Source organism: Mugil cephalus, chromosome 4 (genome assembly GCF_022458985.1).
Source record: "Mugil cephalus isolate CIBA_MC_2020 chromosome 4, CIBA_Mcephalus_1.1, whole genome shotgun sequence".
NCBI lineage: Eukaryota > Metazoa > Chordata > Actinopteri > Mugiliformes > Mugilidae > Mugil > Mugil cephalus.
Window position 1 is genome coordinate 16207814 of NC_061773.1, and position 25644 is coordinate 16233457.

Below are 25644 nucleotides of genomic sequence, written 5' to 3' on the forward strand. Positions count from 1 at the left end.
AGGCTCTGACGTGCTTAGCATTCTGTGTCTGTTTCCATCCTTGAGAAGTGGTTATGCTTCTCCAGGAGGAAGCTGGTTTCGAGATAACAGGCTCTAAAACATCTTCCTTAATAGTTTATACCTTGAGTATAATGGCGTTCTGGTTTCGGGCTGTAGGTGAGCACCAGTGGCCCTAGCATTTGTGGTGTGTCCCATGTCGTTGGCTATAGTCGGACCTCTCTCGCAGACTTAGTAAACCAGTTCACCACAAGAGCACTTGAAGTGACAAGGGTAAGAAAACAGCACACAGAAAATTCTTTGCCTCTTTGTCTAATTAAAAAAAAATAGGCTATATATTTACACAACAACATTTGTTCAAGGATGTATGTGTCTCAGCAGACACGGTGAGGACCAGATGGTCTCCTTAAAACAAAATAAATATTGTATCCTAAGTAATATATTATCATCAAATTTAGGTTATTTTTTTTAGCCTTTGTTAACAGACTCACATTACCTGTATTACCACTAGGCGGTGATCGCAATATCTTAGAGTTCATATTTGTGAGGCTTTCAATCGTGAGTATTTCAGTTTTGTTATTTTCTTGGTTTTACTTTAATTGTATTTATTTGTTCCCAGGCTTTACTTTTACTTTAATTTGACATAAAGAATAACATTTTTAATGACTGCGTCCTGACGCTTTTATTTGTCATTTGTTTCTATTTGTTGATGTGGCACACTTTTAGTTGTCATGTTCTTCTCTGTTCTGTTGATGGTTGTTAGTGAGAACTATTGTGTGCAAATTTGTGGGTAAAAAAGCCTAAGCAAGGAGATTTGTGAACAACTGATGAACTGATTCAGGAGAGACCAGCTCTGTAAGACAGGTTGTAGATCTTCCTAGTTTCCTAGCCTCCCTTTCACACTCATATAGAACGTACAGTATATGTCCTAGCAGCTGTAATCTTTGTGGTCTGTCCAAGAGCAAAGTTTTAGCCCAGACACAGATGTCTTGACTTCACAGTTGGACTATCATTGTTTGGTGTTTCTGTGCCTTAAAATGCTAAGAAGTTTATTCCAGTAAGACTACTGTTTTATTACTTGTTACAAAACTACACAGCAGTCAGGTGACTTTGTACTAAGTTAGTGTCTGCATTTGTCTACACCACCAACACAAACATCACATGACACCCCGTGTTGTTTAACTATGTAGACAAATGCAGACAAAAAAAAAAAAAAAAACATTACATGAGGCTGATAAAGGTATATTCTTGCACCTGAATATTTTATTTTTTCTGTGTGTGTGTGTGTGTGTGTGACCACCACTGGACCTCCCTGAGTTTGTTGATCTTTATTGAGTGGAGCAACCTTGTGTGGTACTTGTGACCAGTGCTACAGCTCAGTGAATAGAGGGGGATAAACTGGTGGAGTGAAGGATCCTGTGGTTTCCAAGCCACCTCACTCAGGATTGAGGGGGATCCAGGGGGTCTCTGTGTAAATCTCTGGTGAAATGGGAGAGTCCAGGAGGGTGTCCCAATAGAGAAGCTAAGTCAATGGTCACATAGTGATAGAGTGAAAGAGCCCTTATTAGGAGGGACTCATCAGTTCTTCTTGATGTGGCCCAGCACAAGGTGGCATCCCTAAATATGAGTGATACCGTCACCAGGGCCCAGAGTCAGGTCAGGGGACCCAGCCCCCGAGAACCCCCACCCCAGTGCAGGAGCAGATGGGTATCAAGCCTAGAGAACCACCACAGCCACGGTGACCGACGGCGATCACTCTCAGACCACCCAAGCAAGCACAAACCTGTGCAGGCCAGAAAGGCCCCACACTGGCTGGAGAGACCAACCTGGGAGCCCAGCTATGCCCCCACACAGGGGGCCATAGTGCTGGTCTGGCACCCCTGATGCATCCGGATTAGGGAAGTGCTGAGCCACCACCCAAACCGGCCACCCTCAGACCAACGCCAGGAGACAAAGCCCAGCCAAGAGGACACCAGACAGGGCACCGGGTTTAGGTTTTAATAGGAACATTTGTGGGTTGTGCTCTCCTGAAGGGAAAATCTTGTTGTTTTCTTTCCTGAGATTGTTGTTCAGCTTATTACAGAGTGTCTTTACATCCTGTATGCCCTCAGCTTTATTATACATGTATCAAGTTGGATTTAGTTGAATGCAATTAAATGTCAACATGTTTCTTTTAATGTTAGATTCTTTTAGCCCTGCTGAACATCTTGTGGGCCTCTAGGCATGGTACAGCATCTTTCCAATTAGATTCAATGAAAACAAGCTTGAAATTAGTGTTTTATTAGTTTGTGTTGTTTACTATGCTGTTGGTACTTTGTGACTTTGTGGTATGTTGTTTACTTCCAAATGGAAATGCCCTGAAAATAACACAGACCTGGTTAAAAATAGCGTTGGGCCAGTTAGTTTGAACCACAGGCTCCACATCTTCTCTGAGGCATCTTTCTCTGCTTTCCCTCTCTGCTTTCTTAACTTTGTGTGCGGTTTAAGTCGTATAAGACCAAATGAAAAGATGAAACTTGATCTTATGACGTCTGTATCCAAGCACATGCGACCTCCATGTAACTCGGTATCAACTTTTTTCCCCCCAGTGCCGGCCTCGGTTTAAACGGAGCCTGTTTATTCGTGGTTAGAGGTGCAGACATATTCTCTCATTAAAGGGATCCTCACTGACTTCTCTTATATTTGCCACAGCTGTAGGACAAATTTCTAACTGGAGTTTAAATGTTTGCAAGGTTTCACTGGTACACTGCGCAAACCAGGTTCTGAAGTCAGCCTGTCAACACGCTTTTCACAAATCCTGGGGATGTTTAACTGAAAAGAAAACCGCTTTTCAGCAGCGTCACGCCGTCTTATTTCACAGCACCGCTACCCAGCAAACCACAGCCTCTTCAATCTGCGTGGCATGTGAAGTGAGTATTTGTGCTGAGTCAGTCATATACTTCTGTGGAAAAAAGTAGGTACATATAGAAGCTAGTACTGTCCCATTCAGGTAAAGTGCTTTATGTGTCATTATGCATTACATTATACATTGTACAATGAAATTACATGGTCGGATCGAAAGTTAGTCCTGAGCTACTATGACCTGAGCACGCCGCCACTGTGGGCCAACCTGTCCCAGCGCCTCGCACCCATGTTTTTTGCTGATTGTGTGAGGAAACCGAAGGAAACACATGCAAACTCCACACAGAAAGGCCCCGAGAATCGAACCTTCTCCACCCCAAGAGGATCTTCTTGCACTGTGGCACCATGCTGCCCTTAGCAGAAATAACTTATTGTTGATTGGCAGTTATTAGAAATATATACCTCTTGGAAGATGACTTATCTTACAGGGGAGTAATGTATTTCTAAATTTTTGGCGATTTAAAAGAAAAGCCCTTTCCAGGCCCATAGACATCCATTCATCGAAGGCTCCTCACATGTTGGTATAATCAACCCCAAAGGCCAAGAGATAGGCTAGTCCAGTCTAACTGAGGACATTACATGAGACATCTTTATTGTGGTTACTAGTGGAATACAAGTGACAGTCCTGACAAGTGCAGTCTTATGCTGAGAAATAAAGGTCATGTTAGTGGTGTTATGGTATATTTCAGTATATCTCTGTATTCATTTTGAATTGCGGTGATAAAAACCTTCTGGAGCAGTTTTTAAGCTCTCTTGTTATGGTATCACTTCACAGATCAAGAAACGTTCTCCTTCTCCTGACTTTGTTCCAGGAAACAGTAATAAGACATGACACATGTGACAACTGTTGAGATGTGGTTACGTTAGAGGACCGAGCAGGGCAGCAACATGGGGAATAAGTGGTGTTGTTCGCATTTGTGAGGGCACAGCAGGAATGCAAAGAATGATGACACACAACAGGCCGCTGAACTGCATGATGGTGGAAATGAGACACGTGGGAGCTGACACACGAATGTGTTACTTTTCATAGCGCACGCCAGGTGTGACAGCATTTTCATGCAGCTCACAGTACTGACTTTGAGGTTTAGCAGATCCTTTCTACTGAAGCCGTTCGAGGTAATGCGTAACCACATTTTACCCCATTTACTAGAAAACCGCATAACGTATTGATGCAGATCCTTCCAGGAATCTGGAGAAACTTGAAACGTTTGGACAATCCATCGCTCAGCTTTAACTTTGTCCAAGTAGGAAATGAAAAATGTTATGCAGACAAAATAGTATTTCTATGCTTCAGCACTTCTTTTCTTGAAGGTTCGTTCCAGGCCACAGGTGAAATAAAAGGAGGGTCGACAATGTTGTGTTATGGATTTTGCATTACTCTCCTGTATCTTACTAGTAACAGCTTTACTTTCATTTGTTTTTATATCTCATTCCATTGGCTTGTGTGAAATGGCTGCTGTATCTCTCCATTGAGATTTCGGCAGATTTCTCAAATCCTCTCTTAGAGTCCTGGATCTGCAGCTGAGGAGGGGAACGCTGTCTGAGAGCGACTTTTGAATTATAGTTGTTTGAGGACGCAAGTAAACATACAGACAAGAATGCTGTGAGCAACATGTGGAGAAGCCAGCGGTCTCCCAAAAGTCTACAGCACCATCTGCGTTGAAAACAGCGAGAGAAAAAAAATACCCTTGTGTTTCCTACAAGGTAAAAATACAGTTAACAACCATGTGAAGATCTTGAAATGACCCCTGTGAGTCTTTATTTACGCGCAGTCCAGGAGACACTGGTTCCAACTAACTATTTTTGTAATTTAGCCTTTCCGGTGATCAGCCACAACATTAAAACCACTGCCAGTAAAAGTAAATAACACGACAATACAGTATGTTCTACTGGGAAACTTTTACACCTTTCATGTGGAACTGGGACATGTAGCACCCACCTATAATCCAGGCATCCCCAACAGGATGCAGCCTGACACACACACACACACACACACAAAAAAAATAAATAAATAAAAACAGCACAAGGTGTTGAGCTGATCAAGTATCTGTGGTACGATCCACAGAGGCCCCTCCCCTCAACTCATAGGTCCCAAAGGACCCCATTAACATTAACAACATCCTGTTACCAGACACCACAGGACACCCCCAGAAGGCGCAGATCCATTCTCTGATGACGGTTTTAGAGGCACATGGGAGACCTACACAGTGTTAGGAAGGTGATCATAATGCAGGTTTGTTTCATTCACATACTCAGTATTGAGGTTCGAGATTAAACTGTAGGTTGCTCCAAAAATGCAACAGGTGCACGTGTAAGTGTGTCCTAAACACGCAGAAAAAAAAATCTCACATGTAACTGTGTGTGTGTGTGTGTGTGTGTGTGTGTGTGTGTTCAACAGAGAAGATGAGGTGCCTGAATGTTATGGTGTTTTGTTCTTTTCAGAGTAGAAACGCCAACAAACTATCTTTATCTTAGGAACTCCTTTGTCCCTCATGCCATCAGGCTCTACAACTCCTCACTCAGGGGGAGAAGGGAATAGGCCACAGAAGACTGTGCAATATTTGTAATTTAATCTGTTAAGAGTTTATCGTTTATTGTACATTGTTTATTTCTCTTATTTCTTTTTTTTTGTACATAGCTGCTGGAAATACAATTTTCCTGAGGGATCATCCCAAAGGGATCAATAAAGTTGAGTCTAAGTCTTTACATTAACTTGATTTTGAGGTTTAAACCCACAATTAGAAATGTCTGTAAATTGTTCATATAGTCCCAGGGTGATCATAATCTAGAAGTAAATGTTGTATATAAATTGTTCTTTTTCTCCTGCGAGCTCCCAAAGAGCTCAATCCACGACAAAGACACAAACATAAAGGCAAACGTTCACAGCACAAGCCACGGAGTTACAGGCGTTGGTTGACGCGTACCATCGGACTGCTGAAAAAAATTGAAGTCAGGTTGATCTTGATTTATGGCCCCTCAGACATCATCAAGGGTTGGGCACCAGTTTGTAGCCATATCACTTCATTAATAAAAACTTGTAGCCAGTTGCTTCGTCATAGCTAGTAAGAACTCACCATTCAAGATACGTAGATTAATGTTTTTGCTGGACCGAATTGATTTGGTGTGATCTTGGATCCGTCACTCCTTTCAAACATTTGTTGGACTGATCTTCACAGAAAAACATCTGTATATTCAGATGTGCTTGGCGGCAGTTGTTTTTCATTGTAAACTATAAGGGGCAACAGTATTGTTTCAGAAAAATGTGTCCAACCATTGCTGCACCACTGTTGTTTGTGGAATCAGTATAATTTCAACTGGAGGGAAGGTTGCACAATTGTCGTTGTTGTTAGCGCACACTTGTACATGCACCGCTTCAGTCGAGAGAGCCATGCAGCACAGACGCCTCACAGATGCTCTGTCTGGGACCTTTCTGTCCAGAGACACAATGTTATCCCTGGGACTTGGTCTCTTGGTGTTCCGACTTCTTCAGTCCAAAGACGTGAACTTTAGGTAAACTGATCATCCGTCTAAATTTGCCCTTGGTGTGGGCAAATTATTTATTGCTTGTCATTTAATGCTCTGAAATGATTTAAGAGCAATAAAAGGCCAATTAAATAATAAGAAGAACAAGACAAAACTGCTGCAAGTCACACAGTTTCAAAGCGAGAATGTCCAGAGGACTCTAAGACGTGAAAGTGATGGACACAGCTGACACATTCGTTGTTGCCAGTGAGCAAATATTTCAGCAAACTTTACAGCATTTCTGTATTTCTGTGGGTTTTTCCCGAATGGTTGAAGTTGCTTTGTGTCTTTCTGTTGAGCTGTCAGAGCAGAGCCACAAGAAAGAATCCAAAATACGACCCTGCTCATGGAATGAATAAATATATATATATGTATATATGTTCTTTTTAATTAGTTATTTTTTCCCCCACCAAAACAAAGCAGCATGCCATCACATCTGAAAACCAGAACCATAGGGAAAAACAAAACAGCAAAACAGTTCCATATGAATCTGCTTCATGGAAGGTTGAATGTGAAATGTGAATGAGCAGGCGTCACAGCACTTTACAGTCTACGGGCTTTAAAATGAATGATGTTTCATGGATATCTAAACCTGCCCATGACAACTAGAAATAATAAATTTAATAAGTTTCGGATGGATTCACAGATAAGCCTCATTTTACCAATAAATAATTGCCTTGATATAACCATATGTTACAAATCTGTCAGGTCAAGCAGTCGCCCATTTTTTAGTTTCAGGTTGAGAATTCTTTATCGATAAAAGAATCGGGGTAATGTGATGTGAGTAAGTGAAAATAAAACATAAAGAATGCAGCGTTCTTTGTTTCTCACTGGAGTTCCACCCTTATTATCATTACACTTGCGCTAATGACCAGATTTAAGACATAGATTTCCCTCGCTGACAGTCTCAGTGACCTAGGGCGACCAATACATGAGGACGAGTGCCAGCTTGGCTGCACATGTAGCACTGGTCAGATGCCAACCGCAGAGGAAAGAATAATGAGCCGTCACTGAACATTGTCCAGACCTGAAGCACTGAAGCCCAGACAGAGAGCAGTGTTTATCGCACGTAATAGATTCTCAAACTTTTTTTTTTTCTCCGTTATCTAGCTTTACCACTGCACAGGAGTTGAACCCATTTAGGGATTTCTCTCACGAAGATGTCTGTCAGGTGAGGTTGACCCAATGTAAAGGGATATTCATTTAGGCATCTCTTTACATCTCTGGCCTGTATTTTTCATTAGTACAAAAAAAAAAAACAAGCTGAAACATAGAGAAACCCATGGAGTTGAAGCAACATTATGCCTCTCATCCAAGCAGATTCTTGTTTTCTAAAAGACTAGTGGAAAGTTGAGGTACAAATAAGAACGTCTGAGGATGTTGCCCATCAGGAACACGTCTGACTACGGTACGTTAATGACCAGATACTTACCTGTAGTTGGAGGAAACTGTTACGATCCTGTTTTTCTTCTCCAATGATACTCTAAGAATCCATTAAAGGTCAGTAACTCCAGACTCAGGGTGTAAATGTGTTAGGCTTAGGCTAGGTGTTCTTGACTTCATTAGTAAAGTTCATACAATGAAGCACAATTTGGTGCCTGGAAGCCCCAGTTTGGCCCAAGCTTGACCAACTGTATTGATTGGTATCTGCATTCGCTCGTTGAGCTCGCTCTCTTTGATTATTTATTGGTGCACTTCCACTCCTGACCAGAGTGGCGCTGTTGAGCTCCCGCCGGCTCAAATCCTGTGAAGTGAGGAAGACCAGTAGAGTGAGGGGACGCAGTGGCACGCAGACAAACGAAAATTAAAAAAAGAAAAGTTGGGAAAAAGATAAATGTTTTTGTGAATTCTGACTGAGAAAAAATGTCAGAATTCTGAGATTGAAGTCAAAACTAAAAAAAATAAAATAATATACATTCTCCAACTACATTTTTTATTACTACAGTTTTTTTAGTGGCCTTAACTGTCTTCCATATTACACAATAGCCAGTGTCATTCATTTTTCAAAATTATTTTTTTATGATAGTATTAATTTTGTATGCATGCTATATATACTCATTTACACTTTATTTACATAATGTACTGCAAAATTAACATTTTGGCCCACAACCCTACACCTTCAATTTTGGGCACCCCTGTTTTAATATGAGTGCAGAGCAACATGATTTATGATGATTAGCTCAGATTTACAGCAGAATATTTACTTTTTGAAGAGAAGAGGGCAGGAAGCCGTCCAACGGAGACTACTCAAGGCTGCAGCTGCATATTATTCCTGTTGTAGTTGCCGCCTTCAGGACGGATTGACGGATATGACAAATTTAGCGGCTACGATGCAAAGCTTTCTCTTTGGTCTTTTGAGCCCAGCAAGAGCTGCTTACATTCATGTAAAGGTTTCAGAGTGTGTTTTTGTTGCATTTTAACTGTTACATCAGTTATTGTTATTGTTAGTTACTGTTGCCTTTCTATCATCTAGAACCAGTCTGCCCATTCTCCTCTTACCTCTCACATCAACAAGGCGTTTTTGTCCACACAACTGCCGCTCACTGGATATTTTCTCTTTTTCAGACCGTTCTCTGTAAACCCTAGAGATGGCTGTGCATGAAAATCCCAGTAGATCAGCAGTTTCTGAAATACTCGGACCAGCCTGTCTGGCACTAACAACCATACCACGTTCAAAGTCACTTAAATCCTCTTTCTTCCCCATTCTGATTCTCAGTCTAGACTTCAAGTTGTCTCGATCACCTCTATGTGCCTAAATGCATTGAAGTGCCACCCTGTGATTGGCTGATTAGCTATTTGTGAATTAACAAGCAATTTAACAGGTGTACCTAATAAAGTGGCCACTGAGTGTATGTATATCTGCAACGTACACCAGTTTCGATACAGGAAGAAAACAATAAACCTAGAACTTCACAGGCCCTAAGTGTTCTGCCAACACTGACCGCAGAAGAGCTCCAATTAGACTAAGTGAAAACACCAGTGGTCATGACTGGAGCCCAGCACTGAATCTATTTCTTTCCAGCACTGGTTCACTGAAGCACATTTCCCTATTTACCACCTGTCCTGCAGATGTTGTGAGTCTTACCTTAAGTTGAGTTTAAGCCAAGGGACGGTATGATAAAGGATCTATGCTGCGTATGTAAAATCCAAATGCATCAGGATTTAAAGCTGCGTCTATGAGAGATCACACTGCACCACAAAACAGCATCCACGTAAACGCACATTTTTATTTTATTTTATTTTATTTATGTATTTATTTATAAGCTTTCTTAGACTCCCATAGCAAAACCCAAAATCGTGTTATAGCCGGCGGTGCTTTAGTATCTAATACACTTTGCTGTCTCCTGGATCTATCAGGTTACTGACATTCAAAATAAACACTTCAATTTGCAGGTTTAAACTTTAAACTCCGTGGGGAGGAGTAATCTGCAGCCACAAATGAAATACCCCGAGCCTGTGAGTCTCCTGCTAGCGAGCTAAATCCAGGAACTAAAGGGCTTTTGTCCAAAGTAGCTCTTCATAGAAGACTACTTTAGAGACACAACCCGAGGCAGTGCGAATTCCCACAGCGAACAGGCTGAAGGTTTTCTACTTACTGACCAGCTGTCTGCAACTGTCATGATTTTTATCATCAAGAGATTCAGGAGTTATTTGCATTTTTGTTTCATCTCTGGATACTGTTACCTAGCATGCCTCATGTCTAACCCAGAGCTCAATAAATAAAACATGCATTTACAGCTAATTGATACCTGTTTTTAATCTAAATTCCCGTGTATTAAGCCTTTTGGCAGTTTGTCAGCCTACCAGAGACCAGAAACATTTAGTTTTATAGTATATCTTAAAAGGCTTATGTATTTGCTTCTCCAAGTAAGAAGAAAACTCAAATTCAAACCCCAACTTGCACACTGACTCTCGACCAGTTTGATTTAAATAACAGAATTTAGGTTTTAAATTTTCTAATCACATAAACGATTTATGGCAGGTAAACATTTAAAGAATCCCGACATTTTTCATGAAACAGTGTCTGTATGCAGGTGACTGAGGCTTGTTGTTTGATTACCAGGTCTGGAATCATTTAACGTAATAAGAGTGACACACCAAGTCGTTTTTTTTTTCTGCTTGCAAATGTCATAGGATAATCTAATCAGCAACGCCGATCCACCTCAGCTCAACTCACACGCCACCTCTCTGGCTATTTCTGAGTTAGAGTGTCAATAACCTGAGAAACCACGCTGAACTTTAAAACGACTCCTCAGTAAATGCGTGGAAGACGCTGGTTTCGTCCACCTGCAGACACAGTCGGAGGAGAGAACAAGCAAATCACGCTTGACTGACTATGTGGCTAATGTTTCCCAAAATTGTCTGCTGGATTAAAGAGTAAGTGAATAATTAAGTAACGAGCTTGGCGAGAACCAGGTTTACTGAGATCTGTGTTGTTTAGCTTTTATAGACGTTCAAGGGCATGAGGCAAGTAATGAAGACGACGGGATTAATGACACAAGAATACATTCTGGATCTTTAATAAACGGGAAAGAGGGGGCTACTCACTACTGCTGGACCACAACTTCCAATAAAAATCCAGATATCCAGTAGAGGAGCCTTACGTGACGCCGGGGTGAAGATCAAACGGCAGCATGTGGAATACTTGGAAACCGGAAATTCCTGCCAGGCCAAGTGTCACCACTGATAAAGCGAACTTAGCCTGGGTCAGTACATCAGAGACAGTAAAAATACAACTTTAAGAGACTGTTACGTAAAGTCCTTGGTTAACAGGAACCAGCCCCTCTCTTTCATTTCTCTCAGTCATTAAAACACATATTTCATACTTGCTATTCCCTTTTATTTTCATCTTTGGGATAAAAAACAAAAGTGCAAACGAAGACACATTATAACTTCCATCCTCACCCTTAATTCCTGTATAGATACAAGCAGTATCCGATGCTTGATGACAGAATGAATGTTGCGGTTTTTGAAACCAGAGCTAAAGTTTTTTACAGTTGCATATTGAGACATCCAGGAGACGCAGAACAGCGTGCTCATTCCCTTGGAGTCTTGTTTATGTGAATTCTGTGAATGGCAGCCCAATATCCACTCCAACTTCCCGAGGCGAATCCCAGAGAGTCTCCAACATTGTCTCCTGTTTGGTGTTGAATAAGGTAGGTTACATTTCAACACTTATCCATAAAACCAGAATGTTTTATTAGGGTTCCTCTGTGTTTGTCCAAGTCTGATGCTGGACCAAATGTTTGGTTGGTCTCAACTAAATCTGATCAAGACTAAATCAAATAATTAATTAAAGGGTTGATCTTATCTTTTTTTCTAATGTTTATTATTATTATTTATTTCTGATACTACCCCTGACCATTCTGGATCTTGCAGTTTTCTTCTTCTCTCTCTTTCTTTTTGTTTGTTTGTTGCAGTGTTGCACTGAGAAGAAAACTGTTAATTTTATTATGTTTATTAAAACACATTGCACAGTCTGGCAAAGGAAACTTAAACAAGCTGTCTTTTTTTCTGTGACTAATTTTGTGTGTCAATTTGGCAAAAAAAAAAAAAAAAAACGACAGCGAATGAACAACAGAACAATAAATGGGAAAAAGGAAATACTGGTTAAGCAGTGAAACAAGAGAATGAAATGTGTGAGCCAAGAAACAAACAGACTTTGAGCCTCTTAGCAAACACGAATGTTCCATTGGATCATACCTTCACTTTTTATTAGTTTGTCTGTTGTCTGCAGCAGTATTGTCTTTGATTGCTTTCCATCATGGTGTCCTAACACATCATAAAATCTATTGTCTTGCTCCAGAGGTTTCTTAAGTTTTTGCTTAATTTGGTCTGAAAGAAACCGTTCAGTGCAAAATCCGAAGTGGCTTCAACAATAAAGTCAAGATGATGAATGACCTAACAATGAGATCACATCCACACTTTTTACTGATTGCCCAGAACCAGGGAGGTTGACTCTTGTACACTCTTTGTATTTAGGTCAAAACTCATGAAACAGGCTTGTAAAATAAAGTCACGCTTTCAGGTTTGAGTTAGAAGTCTGTGTGAGCCTGGTTCTTTCTTCCTTGCAGCCAACTGCTCATTTCCAGGCATGTCACTGTGGTTTGGTTTTCTTTTTCTTAGTTATGGGTTCATTTTTTTGTTGTGACCAAATCATGGACGAGAGTCATGAGATGCAATTTATAATGATAAGTATATTTTCTAATAGAAACTGCTAATAATACTAAGTAACAACTCAGACTTCCTACCTGTGTGAACCTGTTGTAGAAAAGACTCAGTTCTCATCAGAATACAAGTCTGGTAACACGTCATTAGGTTTTTATTTTATATAGCAAAGAAAAAAAGTGCTATTGGATAGTACTACAACAAATCAGAGCCATGCTGCTGTAAACAACCTTAAACTTGTTCTGGCTGGCTTCCAGGCCAACTTCCACTACATGTAATTACCTCTTGTGCCCACAGAGAGAGTCCACAATCTACAATCTCACCACTAGATGGCACTTAATCCAACACATCGGTCCTTTAAAGCCAAACTTGTTGTATTTTAGGGGAAATAAACACTCAACCATTATTGCTATTTATGTATCTATAACTGAGAGTGTTGATGACGTGCTTAAAAATGTGACTCTCACACAGGTGATGAATTTGTGCTGTAAAAACTGTTAAAAAAAAGAAAAAAGGAAACTGTTGTTGTTTTAATCTTCTAGCTAATTATGCTGCTTTTTATGATCTTTGATTATTATTATTTTAATTTATTGATTTATTGTTCTGTTCATTTTGTTAAGCCCTTTGCCCGACAACTGTTTAAATTAGGGATATATTCATTTTATTTTGCTAACTGAAAACAGTACATAAATAAAAGTCATGGGATGCACAGATGTATCCATATTCTTACATTGCAGATGGTTATAATTTCACTTGTAGTGGTAGTGGTCAGAATAAATTAATAAAAACTGTAAAACCGCAAACAGCAACATGTTATTATAGAAAAATCTGGGTAATCCACAGAATTCGCTCTCAAATTGGAATTACTTTCTTGCTTTTGAAGTGGAGCAAGCAACCCTCAACCTAAATTTGTACAAACATAGTTTTGTGTGCACTACTTTAAAGAGATAAAAAGCTCAGGTCAATGAATGAAACGTCATCTCCGGCTCTCTGTCCCATTAAAACATCAGTGTTATCAAAGAAGCTTCTAATTTATCAGCGACACACTTTTGCACGCGTCTCACAAAAAGAAAATTATTTCCCCCTTGAGACGAAAATTGGTGACCTTCGCAACCCCGTCTAATGTTTTTAAATAAGTAAATGGTGCGACAAGGCTTCAAAGAGATGCTACAGGCCCCGGCAGACATGCACCCGTCACATCTGTACCTGATGTGAACATTTCCACAGGTACATTCATCCAAACACAACTTTAATCTCACACCTAAATCCGTCTCCTCAGAAAGTTTTATGTGAAGTCTATAAATGGCTAAATGTTTACAGGTCTTCAAAATAAGAAGTGCATCCAACAAAGCAAGAATGGTTGTTACTGCACACATTGTGTGGTCTTTAAAACGTCCACAAGGGATTAGAAAACCTACGCTGCCATCTGCTGGTGAAGTGGGTGCACTAACACAAAGAGGACAGCCACAGATGCTGTTTTCCGTTCAGAGCCCAGAGGACCTAAGTGATACTCAATCCCTCACTTATTGGACTGCTCCTACGTTTTTGTGTTAACCTTTGTAGCGCTGACTGTAAGTCACAGGAAAGCAGCTCCTTTAAAAGTGTTGACTGTAAATCAAAAGAGGAAGTTAGAGGAAGTTAGATTCTGAATTTTCCTCATGTAGGCCTACTATACAGTTTAGAAATGGGGGGGTGGGGTGTTGACCACGCAATACTGTGACCATCCTTAAACACCATCCTGTGAATCTGTTAATACTTCCTTAAAAACCAATAAAAAGAACTTGAAAAGAATGAAAGCGATTTTGAAACATTTTACTTGATGTGTTTCACGGTGGAAATAAAAAATGTCCAAATTGTGTTTTTAAGCGTTTATTTTACTGGAAGATAAACACGCATGGGTCAAGCTCCCCCCTCAGTGTACTTGCCAAATTATTTTTAAAAGACAGCTTTTCTGAATCATGTTTTAAAAGGTCCTTCCATCCGACCTCTGAGCTTTAATCCAATCAGATGAGTGGTGCTGAGCAGGATTTATAGCGCTTCCATCTGCCTCAGATCTGCTGCTCCCACATCTGTTTTGTGTTTTCTCAGTTAACTCAATTTTTATAATAAAATAGAGGCTCCGATTGACGCCCACGGGCCCTGTACAGTAGACGATATGATCAGAGGCTTCAGCCAGTGTGGATCCTCGGCCCGTTTGGCTGAAGAGGTTGAAATATCACTTCAGGGAGCACACAGTCTAAATATGAAACTTCCTTCTGTGGGCAAACAGCATTTTTACCAACGGGTTTTCCTCATGTTAACCTTTTCAGAATTTTTTCATACGCTTATTATTTTACATTGGGTCACTGCTAATATTTGGAACCACAACAGGTGTACAAATACACCGGCTTTGCTAACTATTTGTTCCAAAATCTGAACAGCCTAGTCATCTTTGTATATTTCTGCTCTAAGGATGCCTCTGCAGTGCCTTCCTCAAACATACTGAACAAGAAACTGCATCAGGATGTGGATCGATTACTACTTCAGCCACTTAGCAGCTGGGCAAATATTTAAGAACAGATGAACCTGGTAGCTGTCATATATCATAAAAATATTACGTTAATGTATAGTCATGTGAAAACACATTAACCATTGTATCTACAGTCCACCATGTTGCACCGCAATGTTACTAAAGTAGCCCAGAGCAGATCAAACCCTGAAGAGGAACATATTAAGCTGTCATCAAACATTCTCCTTCAGACTTGAAAGGTTCATGGAGGGATGTTTAATTGGTTGCTACATGCAGTCTCACCACTAGATGGCAGAAGTCCTACACATTGGTCCTTTAAAGCTAAACCTTTTTTTATGGAAAAAACTTTGCCAACTTCATAATCAACCTCTGCTATTTATGTATTTATAGCTCAATGTATTGATGACTTTCAAAAAAAAAAAATATTTTTATTGTATTGTAAATCTGGAGAGAATTTGCTGACGGCTGTTCCAAATAAGTTTATATATATATATATATATATATTATTATTATTTATATTTATTTATATATATTATATTTTTTTATATTTTATATATATTTTTTTTTTATTTTTTTTTTTTTTAATTTCATATTTAAAAATGTTAAAACAGTATATATGTATTTTATCTCAATTATGGAAGTTGTGGTAGACCAGGGCTGGGCAATTAATTTCTACAGGGGGCCACATGAAAAATCTAAACAGTGTTGGAAGATTGAACCAACAATAACTTAAACAAAATTCTGCTCAATATTAATTTTCTCCCATTGTTACATTTACTTCACTTCATATCATATGTGATATGTGTTAATATTAACCGTTTTCTGTCTTTTTGCACATTCTATTTACATTTACATATTCTTATACTCACAGTATATTATCTATTGTATCTTGTGTGTATATATATATATATGCATATACATGTGAACATATTATATATTGCAGTTATGTACATATGCTCATCTTGCACATGACACATTTCTATGTTTATATTATTATTATCATTATTCTCCTTATTATTACATACTGTTTATATATATGTATGTTTATGTATATACTATACTACTATTATATACTGTTTAGTTACAATAACATTACCATCATATCATTAGCACTACTGCCATCATCTTGCTACCGCACCTCATCCACCTGTTTCTACGTTTTTTAAGTGTCTCTGTCCTATTCTGTGTTTTCATTTTTGCTCTTATTTTTCTACCTCAGTATTTTATTCTATTGTATTTTATTGTATTCAAATACCGGACTCCTATGACAACCTAATTTCCCGTCAGGAATGAACAAAGCAATCTATCTGTAAATCAGTAAATTATACATTTTGATAAGCTGCTACTGGTAATAAGAAGTAGAAGAATATTCTGTAAATTTGTATTTAAATTTATGAATTCTGGTGTAGGTTGAAGAGGAAAATAAAACAATCAGTCTGTAAGGAGGGACTGTGCAGCTACATGAATTATTCTCTGTATCTCAATAAATCTTTAGTAGGTAGCAAGAAGCTGGCTCATTCATCTTTTTTGAAGAATTAACGCAGATTCTAACAGCACGGTGACATTAATAATACATCATAGCATTTCAAACTAAAAGCAACACAGTTGCATTGCTTGCACAGCATAAATACTTGTTCATTTGTGTTTATGACTGACATACCACAGGTCAGACAGGGATGCCTAAGGCGCCAGTGGGTCGTAAAATGCCCAGGTGTGTGGTAGACACAAGTTTATGAAGCTTCTGAAGTATCCTTCACACAGATGTATATTCTAACATTGCAGATGGTTATGATTCTCTTGTAATGGTCAGGTCAACTAAGTATTTAAAACCCAACAACATATTAATGAAGGAATAAGTACGAAGCAAAAATGTTTTCAAATTTTTTATTGTCACATTTCGACAGTTTCAACATCAACCCATCATTCACAAGCAGTTGAACTCTGTGCTTCGGGCTGTAACCGTTGACAACAAGTACGACCACTTTAACCCATTTACACCCAGAATCAGAAAAACCTGATCAGCTACAGCGAGTCATGAATCATGAAGTCAAAGAATTGGGGGTGGGGGGCTGCTGCACATGTTTTGGCCCATCAAGTGAAATTAAATTACAGTGAAAAGGAAGAAAATGAGGCAACATAAAGAAATAAGACTTTTCTAAATCATGTAAAACATGATGCCGCGTTGGTGATTACTTTGGCAACGGCGCCTTTCGACTCTCCACCACCATCCAGTAGCTCTTCGTGAGCGTCTCCAGTCTCCTCACACAGTGCAAGTAGTTTTACTAAGTGCCAACACAGAGCAGTGTCAGTGTGAGGACACTAGAATAAGGCCGCTGTTCGCTAAACTGCTCGCCTCGATTCATCAGGTTACAGAAGAAAAGAAAAAAAAAAAATGTTCTGTTACCTTCCATCTCGAGCTGCTGATAGAGAGATAAGTTCAGATAGAAAAGTATCAGGATTTGTTTAATTCCATAAAATGGAGAGGGAATGACAAACAAGAGGAATTCTCTTTGACATGATGGCGTTTCAGTAGAGTCGCGATGGGAAGGAGGAGAGACGGCCGAGGATGTTGGTGAGTCAGAGCAAAAGAAGACAGTGATGGAAATAAATACATTTTCAGTTGAAACACAGATCCTAGACGCAGTATTTCAAACTGCCCTGCAAAGTTTCACTTTTTTCCTTCAACCATTGCCTAGTCATTCAAAAGCAGCTGCTTGGCAGATCATGTTTGAGCTCAGTTACGTATAGCAGAACTAGATACGGGCTCCAGACTCCAGTCGTGTCTAATCACTTTGACACAGATGCAATTTGTAAAAAATAAACGTCTTTACGATTTGAAGAGGATATTTAAAAGGGAATCACAAATGCAAATCTGCAACCTGGTCAAACGCTAAATGTGCTGCCTCCGAACCCTGCTACAGCCAACACAAAACCGGTCTAGCCACACCACCTCCTCCCCCTCCTTCCTCCATCTCCTCCTCCTCAGTAGCGATAGTGGTCCGGCTTGAATGGCCCCTCGGTGGGCAGGCCCAGGTACTTGGACTGCTTGTCTGTTAGCTTGGTGAGTTTCACACCCAGTTTGTCCAGGTGAGCGGCTGCGACCTGCTCATCCAGCTGTTGAGACAAAGAGAGAAATGCTATTCAACATCTTATCAACCATCTCACAAACATCAAGTTGTTTTCCCCATTTTAAAATGAGCTTTTCCTCCTCTGAAAGGTTCATGAGGGATATTTAATTGGTTGCCACGTGCAGTCTCACCACTAGATGGCAGAAGTCCTACACATTGGTCCTTTAAAGCTAAACCTTTTTTTTTTAATCTTATCAACTATCAGGTGGTTTTCTCCATTTTAAAGAGGGGTTTTCCTCCTTGAAGTTATTGTAAAGAAATGCTCCCATTGTCCCTGCTGCTATGCAACATCCTACACCTCAGACTACATTTGTAGCCGTCACTCTGGATGACCCACATAAGGACTTTAATTTAATTTTCATATTTAAAAAAGTGACAATAAAAGTATGTTATTTTCTGACCTTCTTGGGCAGGAAGTAGACTCCCACAGGGTACTTGGCTGTGTTTGTCCACAACTCGATCTGAGCCAACACCTACAGGAAGGAACACAATATATAAAGACAAAAGGAAACTGATAACATACCACGTCGTCATCGCCAATGAGCAAATAGAAATCAATACAGAGCTCGTTTTAATTAACCATTTCCGCTGCCTATATCATAATGATATTTTGTAAACAGTCACATACCTGATTGGTGAAAGAGTTGCTCATGACAAACGATGGGTGTCCCATGGCACAGCCCAGGTTGACCAGTCTGCCCTCTGCCAGGATGATGACGTGACGACCGTTCTTCAAACGATAACGATCGACCTGTGGACGACGAAGAGGAGGATGAGCAGCTTTTCGGGAATAATTCAGCCTCCAGACTGTTGAGGCAGTCAAGCACCTATAATAGGATGAATTACCTTCTAATTTAAAGATCAGACACTACGTGTTAAAACTGTGGGTGGTGAGAATCACTCCAAGTCCTCTGTGGGTTATAGAGTCTCAGTGCAGACTACCACCAGTCTCTCTCTGCCACCTTATGACACAGCTGCAACACTCACGGTTGGGCTGCAACGCCTCAAGGGGCAATAAATCAACTGTATCCACTCGTTACTAGTTTTCTAGATCGTTTCGATTCAGTGTCAAAACAATTAGAGGTATTTTCAAAACTACTCAGAGACAAAATTCTTTCCACACATTGCTCCCAAGAGTTTAGCTTTTGTGATGTACTGAATTTTCTCCTCACACTTACGACACTGCAACAATACCTTCAAAAGTAGCCCGACTACTTCAATGTGACTGATACGAGAGGCAATAATAAAACAGAAAACAAAGATGAGAAATATTTCCGTACCTGGGGCTTGACGTTGATCTTCTCGGCTGCGTTTTTGGTGAGCCAGCTCACGTCGATCTCACAGTCAAAGTGTCCAATGTTGCAAACGATGGCGTCGTCCTTCATGTTCTCAAAGTGACTGGAGGTGAACACAGGAGATAAACAGGACATTTTAGAGGACGGTTGTAAGAATTATTATTACTTCAAACAAACAAAAAGGAAGCACTGGTTTTGGCAGAAACCTGTGTCACTCAAACTTACTGTCCCAGGATGATGTCTTCACAGCCAGTGGTGGTGACAAAGATGTTTCCTTCCTTACAAGCTTCATCCATGGTGGTAACCTCATAACCTACAGAGCAACAGACAAAAAAATGAGTTAATATGGAGAACTGTGAGAACATGCTGCTGTTTGTTTGGTTTCAAGATCTTCATCCCTTACCCTCCATGGCAGCCTGCAGGGCGTTGATGGGGTCGATCTCGGTGACGATGACGCGAGCGCCGAACCCACGCAGAGCCTGGACGCAGCCCTTACCCACGTCACCGTAACCCGCAACCACGGCAACTTTACCAGCGATCATCACGTCAGTGGCTCGCTTGATGCCGTCGATCAGACTCTCCCTGCAGCCGTACAGGTTGTCGAACTTGCTCTGCCGGCGGAAGAAACGACCAGACGTCCATGTTACATTTCAATGAGACTTAATACAGAGTCGCTTCATCCATCTGCTTAACAGATTAACTTTGAGCCACGTTACATTTATGACGCAGCTTAAGAGGCCTGAAGCTCAAGGCCGGTTACCTTGGTGACGGAGTCATTGACGTTGATGGCGGGGATCTTCAGGTCGCCCTTTTTCATCATCTTGTACAGGTTGTGGACGCCTGTGGTGGTCTCCTCTGACACTCCGCGGATACCTGAAAAATAACAACCAGTCACAGAAATGTTAGTGTTTAGAAATATTTCAGGAGTGAGCAGAGCTCTTTGTAGCACACAGGTAGAAAAACATGAATGAATTCAGTAGTATATCCTCTCAAAAAAAAAAAGATTTACCTCAAAACTGGTATTACACCAATTATTAGAGCAAGAATTCCTAATCCTGTAACCAACCATCTAATCTTCCTCAGTTGGAAGCAGATCCAAAGCTTCACAGCGGGACCACTCGGTGCACGCTAAGAAGTTCTACTGCGTTGTAGTGTGTTTGATATTTTGACAAACGTGGAGTTCTTATTGGATCATGTAAACACTTAAGTGTGAATCTTGAATCAGAAGGATTTCAGTTAAGTTGAAGGAACATAGTCTATGTAAACACGGACAGTGTTGGTGGTGAGAATCACTCCAAGTCCTCTGTGGGTTATAGAGTCTCAGTGCAGACTACCACCAGTCTCTCTCTGCCACCTTATGACACAGCTGCAACACTCACGGTTGGGCTGCAACGCCTCAAGGGGCAATAAATCAAATACAGAGAAGAATAAAATAAAATTTTTTTTTTTTTATAATTATCAGCTTATTTTAAGACCATCTGTTTTCAACGTGAATGAGTTGTGGATGCTACAGAACATGTTGTGCAAAACATTTCCAGACCAAAGAGGCAACCGTGGGTTATTAAGCCAAAAAAAAAAAAAAAAAGGGAGGACTGCGTGCACAGACTAAACTCGGCAGTAACCTCACAATAAACTGTGTGCACACATAAAACCCACCTGCCAGCAGTTTAGGGTACTTCTGGTGAACCAGGTTGGTGAGGTCACCTCCGTCATCCAGGATCATGTTGAGGGGCTGACCGTCTTTGAAGTATATAGTCTGCTCGATGCACCACACGTACTCCTCATCTGTCTCACCCTTCCACGCATAAACTACAGAGACAAACGGTGGTTTTCCGTGCAAGGTTCAAGTTAGAATACCCAACCTTAACAATGTCTTAAACATGAGCACACACTTTATTTTAAACTTTTGGAAAACTGTGACAATTGAGGGAACAAAACAAACACATTATATACACAGTGTGTTACCTGGAACGCCAGTCTTGGCGATGGCGGAAGCAGCATGGTCCTGAGTGGAGAAAATGTTACAGCTCGACCACTGAACCTGAGGGGGAAGAGAAACGGCCAGTCAGTTCATCTCAATCTTTTCTAAAAAGGCAGAAACTTAAAAAAATTATTTATTTATACGTTTGTATTAGAAATCTCTGAATCCAACTAAAAGTCTTAATAAGTCGTGTTAATGCATTCACTACAACACACCATTTTTATAACTTAACTACACATCTACAGTGCATCTTGAGTTAAATCTGTGGGTGGTGAGAATCACTCCAAGTCCTCTGTGGGTTATAGAGTCTCAGTGCAGACTACCACCAGTCTCTCTCTGCCACCTTATGACACAGCTGCAACACTCACGGTTGGGCTGCAACGCCTCAAGGGGCATTAAGCTGCATTAACATAATACGATCAATGTTTAGTCAGAAACATATATATTTTTTAATAATTAAAAAGGATTCTTCATTCAGTTCAGGCTTAATAGCTCCGCTCATTAAAAAACAAGTACATTTCAAGACAGAATACAGGTGCAGTGTTTTTGATATTAACTCAAAAACAACCAAATTGCAAAATTGCAAGTTCCACCGTATTAGCATGTCACCGCTGCCACAGAGGGAAACGTAAAGCCAACATGGTGAGGGGGGAGGCTGTTATTGACTCTGCTGGTTCTCAGGCTGCAGGTTCCTGCAGGATGAGACCAGTCCTGGTCCGACAGATAAAACCAACACGATAACGGAACATTTTGGCCTTGAGACACAGTCAGAGAGGAAAAACCTCATCTAACTGAAGGTTTGTTCCAGTGAATGGATCAATAAAGTTGTCCTCTTGTTGACTACTGCTACAGTGCGTCTCAGCAAGGAAGAGGGTGACTGTGCAGAAACTTTACAAACAAAGGCCCCAGCTGAGCTGCAGTATATCCACACATGAGCTAAAAAGTATTCAGTCCTAGAAAAATAAAAAGTAAAACTAAAAAGATATTAACAGACCTCGACACTCTGATCCCAGTTTTCTGTGGTAAATGATTTGTTCTTCTCTAAAAGCAACCCGCAAACACCGTGTTCCACCTGAAAAGATAAACCCCAACAAGCAGCTGGTAAATGTCACCTCAGCTCCGAGGGCTGTGAGGGTCTCGATGAGCACGGCGGTCTGCAGGGTCATGTGGAGGCAGCCGGCGATACGGGCGCCCTTCAGGGGCTTGGACTGACCGTACAGCTCCCTCATCTTCATGAGGCCCGGCATCTCGTTCTCTGCGATATCGATGGCCTTGCGTCCCCATTCAGCCAGGCTGATGTCGGCTAGGAAAGAGAGGGAGACAGTAGGATGTCAAAAAAGAAAATGTGACTATGCTTTGGGGCTGCAACACACCCCACCAGACCATCGGCACTAAGCTTGGATCATTCACTGCACTTTTTCTTATTTTTTTGGAAAGTGGAGAAGATTTCACAATTTCAACAGTGAGCATTTTTAAGCCAAAACCTTCAGTTTTTGATTGTTTTGTAAAAAACTAGGTTAATATTGGTAAAACACAAATGTTTTATTACAACACCAGAGTTGAACCACTACAACCGGTTCATGTTTGCAGCGAGTACACATTTCATTTGCTGGGAGCAAATGGGCGCGTCGAGTAAGTGACTATTGTTACAAAAGTCTTTATGTAATGGTGCAGAGCTGATGAAAAGAGGCAGGGTTTAGGTAAAATGTCATTTGAGCATGGCGCTAATATTCATATAACATGGGAGACTCAGCTCAACTACAGAGTAAGATGGAAAGGTTTAAAGGGGAAAGGCACAATATTGAGTTTTCACCTGCCACAAGTTTCCTCAAGAAGAAAATGTGTATGTTTCACTTAAGTTAGGTTGTTTTGTGCAGAACCATTAGTTGAATAATGCATAGTAGCATCAGCATGACGATGCAGCTAAAAGGCTCTGAGCCATAATTTATTATTATTATTTTTTTTAATTAGAGCATTTTATTTAGCACCCACATATGCTGTTATGTTGGAATCTCGAATCTGAACGTTTTCAATCAAGCTGAAATGATACTGTTCATGTAAATGAGGCGCGTGTTGGTGGTGAGAATCACTCCAAGTCCTCTGTGGGTTATAGAGTCTCAGTGCAGACTACCACCAGTCTCTCTCTGCCACCTTATGACACAGCTGCAACACTCACAGTTGGGCTGCAACGCCTCAAGGGGCAATAAATCAAAATCAATGTCAAAAATATAAATACGATCGTTCCGAGTTACGGCCAGTAGATCTTGGGGAACATAAGATCACAAGTTTATGTGTGGAAAAAAAACAAAAAAAAACATTTAACTTAACCATGTACGCAAAAATGTTAAATTACTTTGTTTCCTCGCCATCTGACTCAACCAGAAGCATCAGTATTTCAACACAGAAGAACATCACACAAGATTAATGTGGAGGAGACATGTGCATGGCTTATACATAGTAAATGAGTGATAACACTTGAATTAATAATGACGGGACTTGACAAACGCAGCCGCCGAGTTTAACTCTTGACCCCTGATTGCATGTAGTCCCTGGAGAATGTAGACTTTGCCCCAAACCTATTAGCTGACCATTGTGCAACCTCCTCTGCTTCTAGTTGAGCTACTTCTTATGGTAGAGGCCAGTGGTCACTGCAGGTGAGCTTCACATTTTGTAGATAACAACTAAGTTTCAGTTGCACATCAATGTTGACAATGTCAATACATTTCTGACATTTTTGTGTTTTAATTTGCCAGTGCAACTCATCCAAGCCATGGTAATCCAAAAGGCGTTTAAAAAGGCAACTGGACTTAAATTTAGAGAAGATTTTTCGCCACTCATCTGAGTAGCTTCTTCAGTTGTAAAAGACTTGAGGTTTAAATGGGAAAATCTGTGGATAAAAACCCACCAGAAACTTGCTTGACTTGACTGTAAGAACAAGAACTGGTGCAACTCAAATCCATAATGGCTGGATACGTAACCACTCCCCCTATATTTCTTACAGAAACAAGTCGAAGACGTTTGTTTTGATTTTGTTTTTTTACCTACAGAATTTCCCAACTTCCAAACCGTTGATTAAAACTGAAGAAGCTACTCAGAAGAAACTTCTTCTCCTTTTTGGAAAAAAAAAACACTTTTGGGAAATTCACAATTTAAACTTCCCACTTAAAGCCTAACAAAAGTACCTTAAAATTGAGTAAAAAACGTTATTCAAATGAAGAACCTTTAAAACAAACTATCAAAAAAATCACTCGCTTCTCAAAACTAAGGCGCAGTGACAACACGTGTAGTCACGGCATCAGTGATATGTAAGCTGCATACGGCGCTCAATTCCTGCCTGTTCCTGTCACTCATGCACAAACTGGCGCTGAGGCGCAAGACATCACGGGAAACAGAGTTTACAAACACAGTTCAACGCAGGGGGCGTTACGCCTCCCGCTCAGATAGTAAACTACAATATCCAGAGGCTCAGGGTGTAGTGTCTGTTCACAGCATGCTCGGCACTCTACTCCCGCTGTTACATGTCGATTCATTCTCAGAATTGAATTAAAGTCTGCAAACTGGAAATGTACGAAAGTGAAAATCCCCAAGTTACAAGCTATAACGTCTAAAAAACGACCAGCTAACTAAAACGGACAGTTACATTGCAACTGCAACGCCATATAAATCGCCACATGCTAGGATGTGAACGTTAGCCACGACGTAAAGAGCTGTAACCCCGACTCTATCTTAAATGCATTTGAATCGTTGCACAGTTAGCAAAATCTCGGCTAAATCCGGCTAAAGTGAGAGCAGGCAGGCGACATGCGCATTAGCACAAACTTCACATCATTGCTGTTACCGTACTTACCAAAACTTTACCCACAAGCACGGCGTAAACATTAAAGCTTCACACTCACCAACTTTGAAGGGAAGTTTCTCAGACATGGTTGCTTTCAGGTGTTTTGTTCCGGGGAGGTTGAGTACAGCAGCAGCCTGGCCGACGGACAGAAGCAGAGAGGGAGGGACGGAAACATGACGGCTCGGTTTTTATCGTCGGAGCCACATTCAGACGAGTTTGCCCCACTGAGGGCGGTCGAAACGCGGATATACTCTGGACTCCTATTGGCTGCAGCTGCTCCCGCCCAACGGCTAAGTGACGTGATT

General features: G+C 40.6%; 1 protein-coding gene and 4 non-coding genes across 5 annotated transcripts; all 5 read right to left on the reverse strand.

The window, feature by feature from the left end:
* Positions 1–16967: 16967 nt before the first annotated feature.
* ahcy (adenosylhomocysteinase) lies at positions 16968–25556 on the reverse strand. The gene is made up of 11 exons (XM_047583982.1): positions 25398–25556; positions 22614–22804; positions 21486–21561; positions 21177–21329; positions 20281–20393; positions 19924–20131; positions 19746–19833; positions 19506–19623; positions 18854–18976; positions 18627–18698; positions 16968–18211 (listed from the first exon to the last, which is right to left on the reverse strand). The coding sequence occupies exons 1-11, from the start codon at positions 25423–25425 to the stop codon at positions 18080–18082; spliced, it is 1302 nt and encodes a 433-aa protein (XP_047439938.1). The 5' UTR covers positions 25426–25556; the 3' UTR covers positions 16968–18079.
* Positions 19106–19241, reverse strand: LOC125007495. Its single transcript, XR_007112715.1, has one exon. It is a non-coding gene; the product is annotated as a small nucleolar RNA SNORA17 (small nucleolar RNA).
* LOC125007494 lies at positions 20793–20928 on the reverse strand. The gene has a single exon (XR_007112714.1). It is a non-coding gene; the product is annotated as a small nucleolar RNA SNORA17 (small nucleolar RNA).
* LOC125007496 lies at positions 21765–21898 on the reverse strand. Its single transcript, XR_007112716.1, has one exon. It is a non-coding gene; the product is annotated as a small nucleolar RNA SNORA17 (small nucleolar RNA).
* Positions 23574–23706, reverse strand: LOC125007493. Its single transcript, XR_007112713.1, has one exon. It is a non-coding gene; the product is annotated as a small nucleolar RNA SNORA17 (small nucleolar RNA).
* Positions 25557–25644: the final 88 nt, after the last annotated feature.

Excerpts from the sequence above, each read along its gene's own strand:
- ahcy (XM_047583982.1), bottom strand. The coding sequence starts at position 25,425 with ATGTCTGAGAAACTTCCCTTCAAAGTTG. Across the intron at positions 21,562-22,613 it reads TCACAGCCCTCGGAGCTGAG|GTTCAGTGGTCGAGCTGTAA; the intron begins GTGACATTTACC and ends CTTCCCCCTCAG. Across the intron at positions 19,624-19,745 it reads GAAGACATCATCCTGGGACA|TCACTTTGAGAACATGAAGG; the intron begins GTAAGTTTGAGT and ends GTTCACCTCCAG.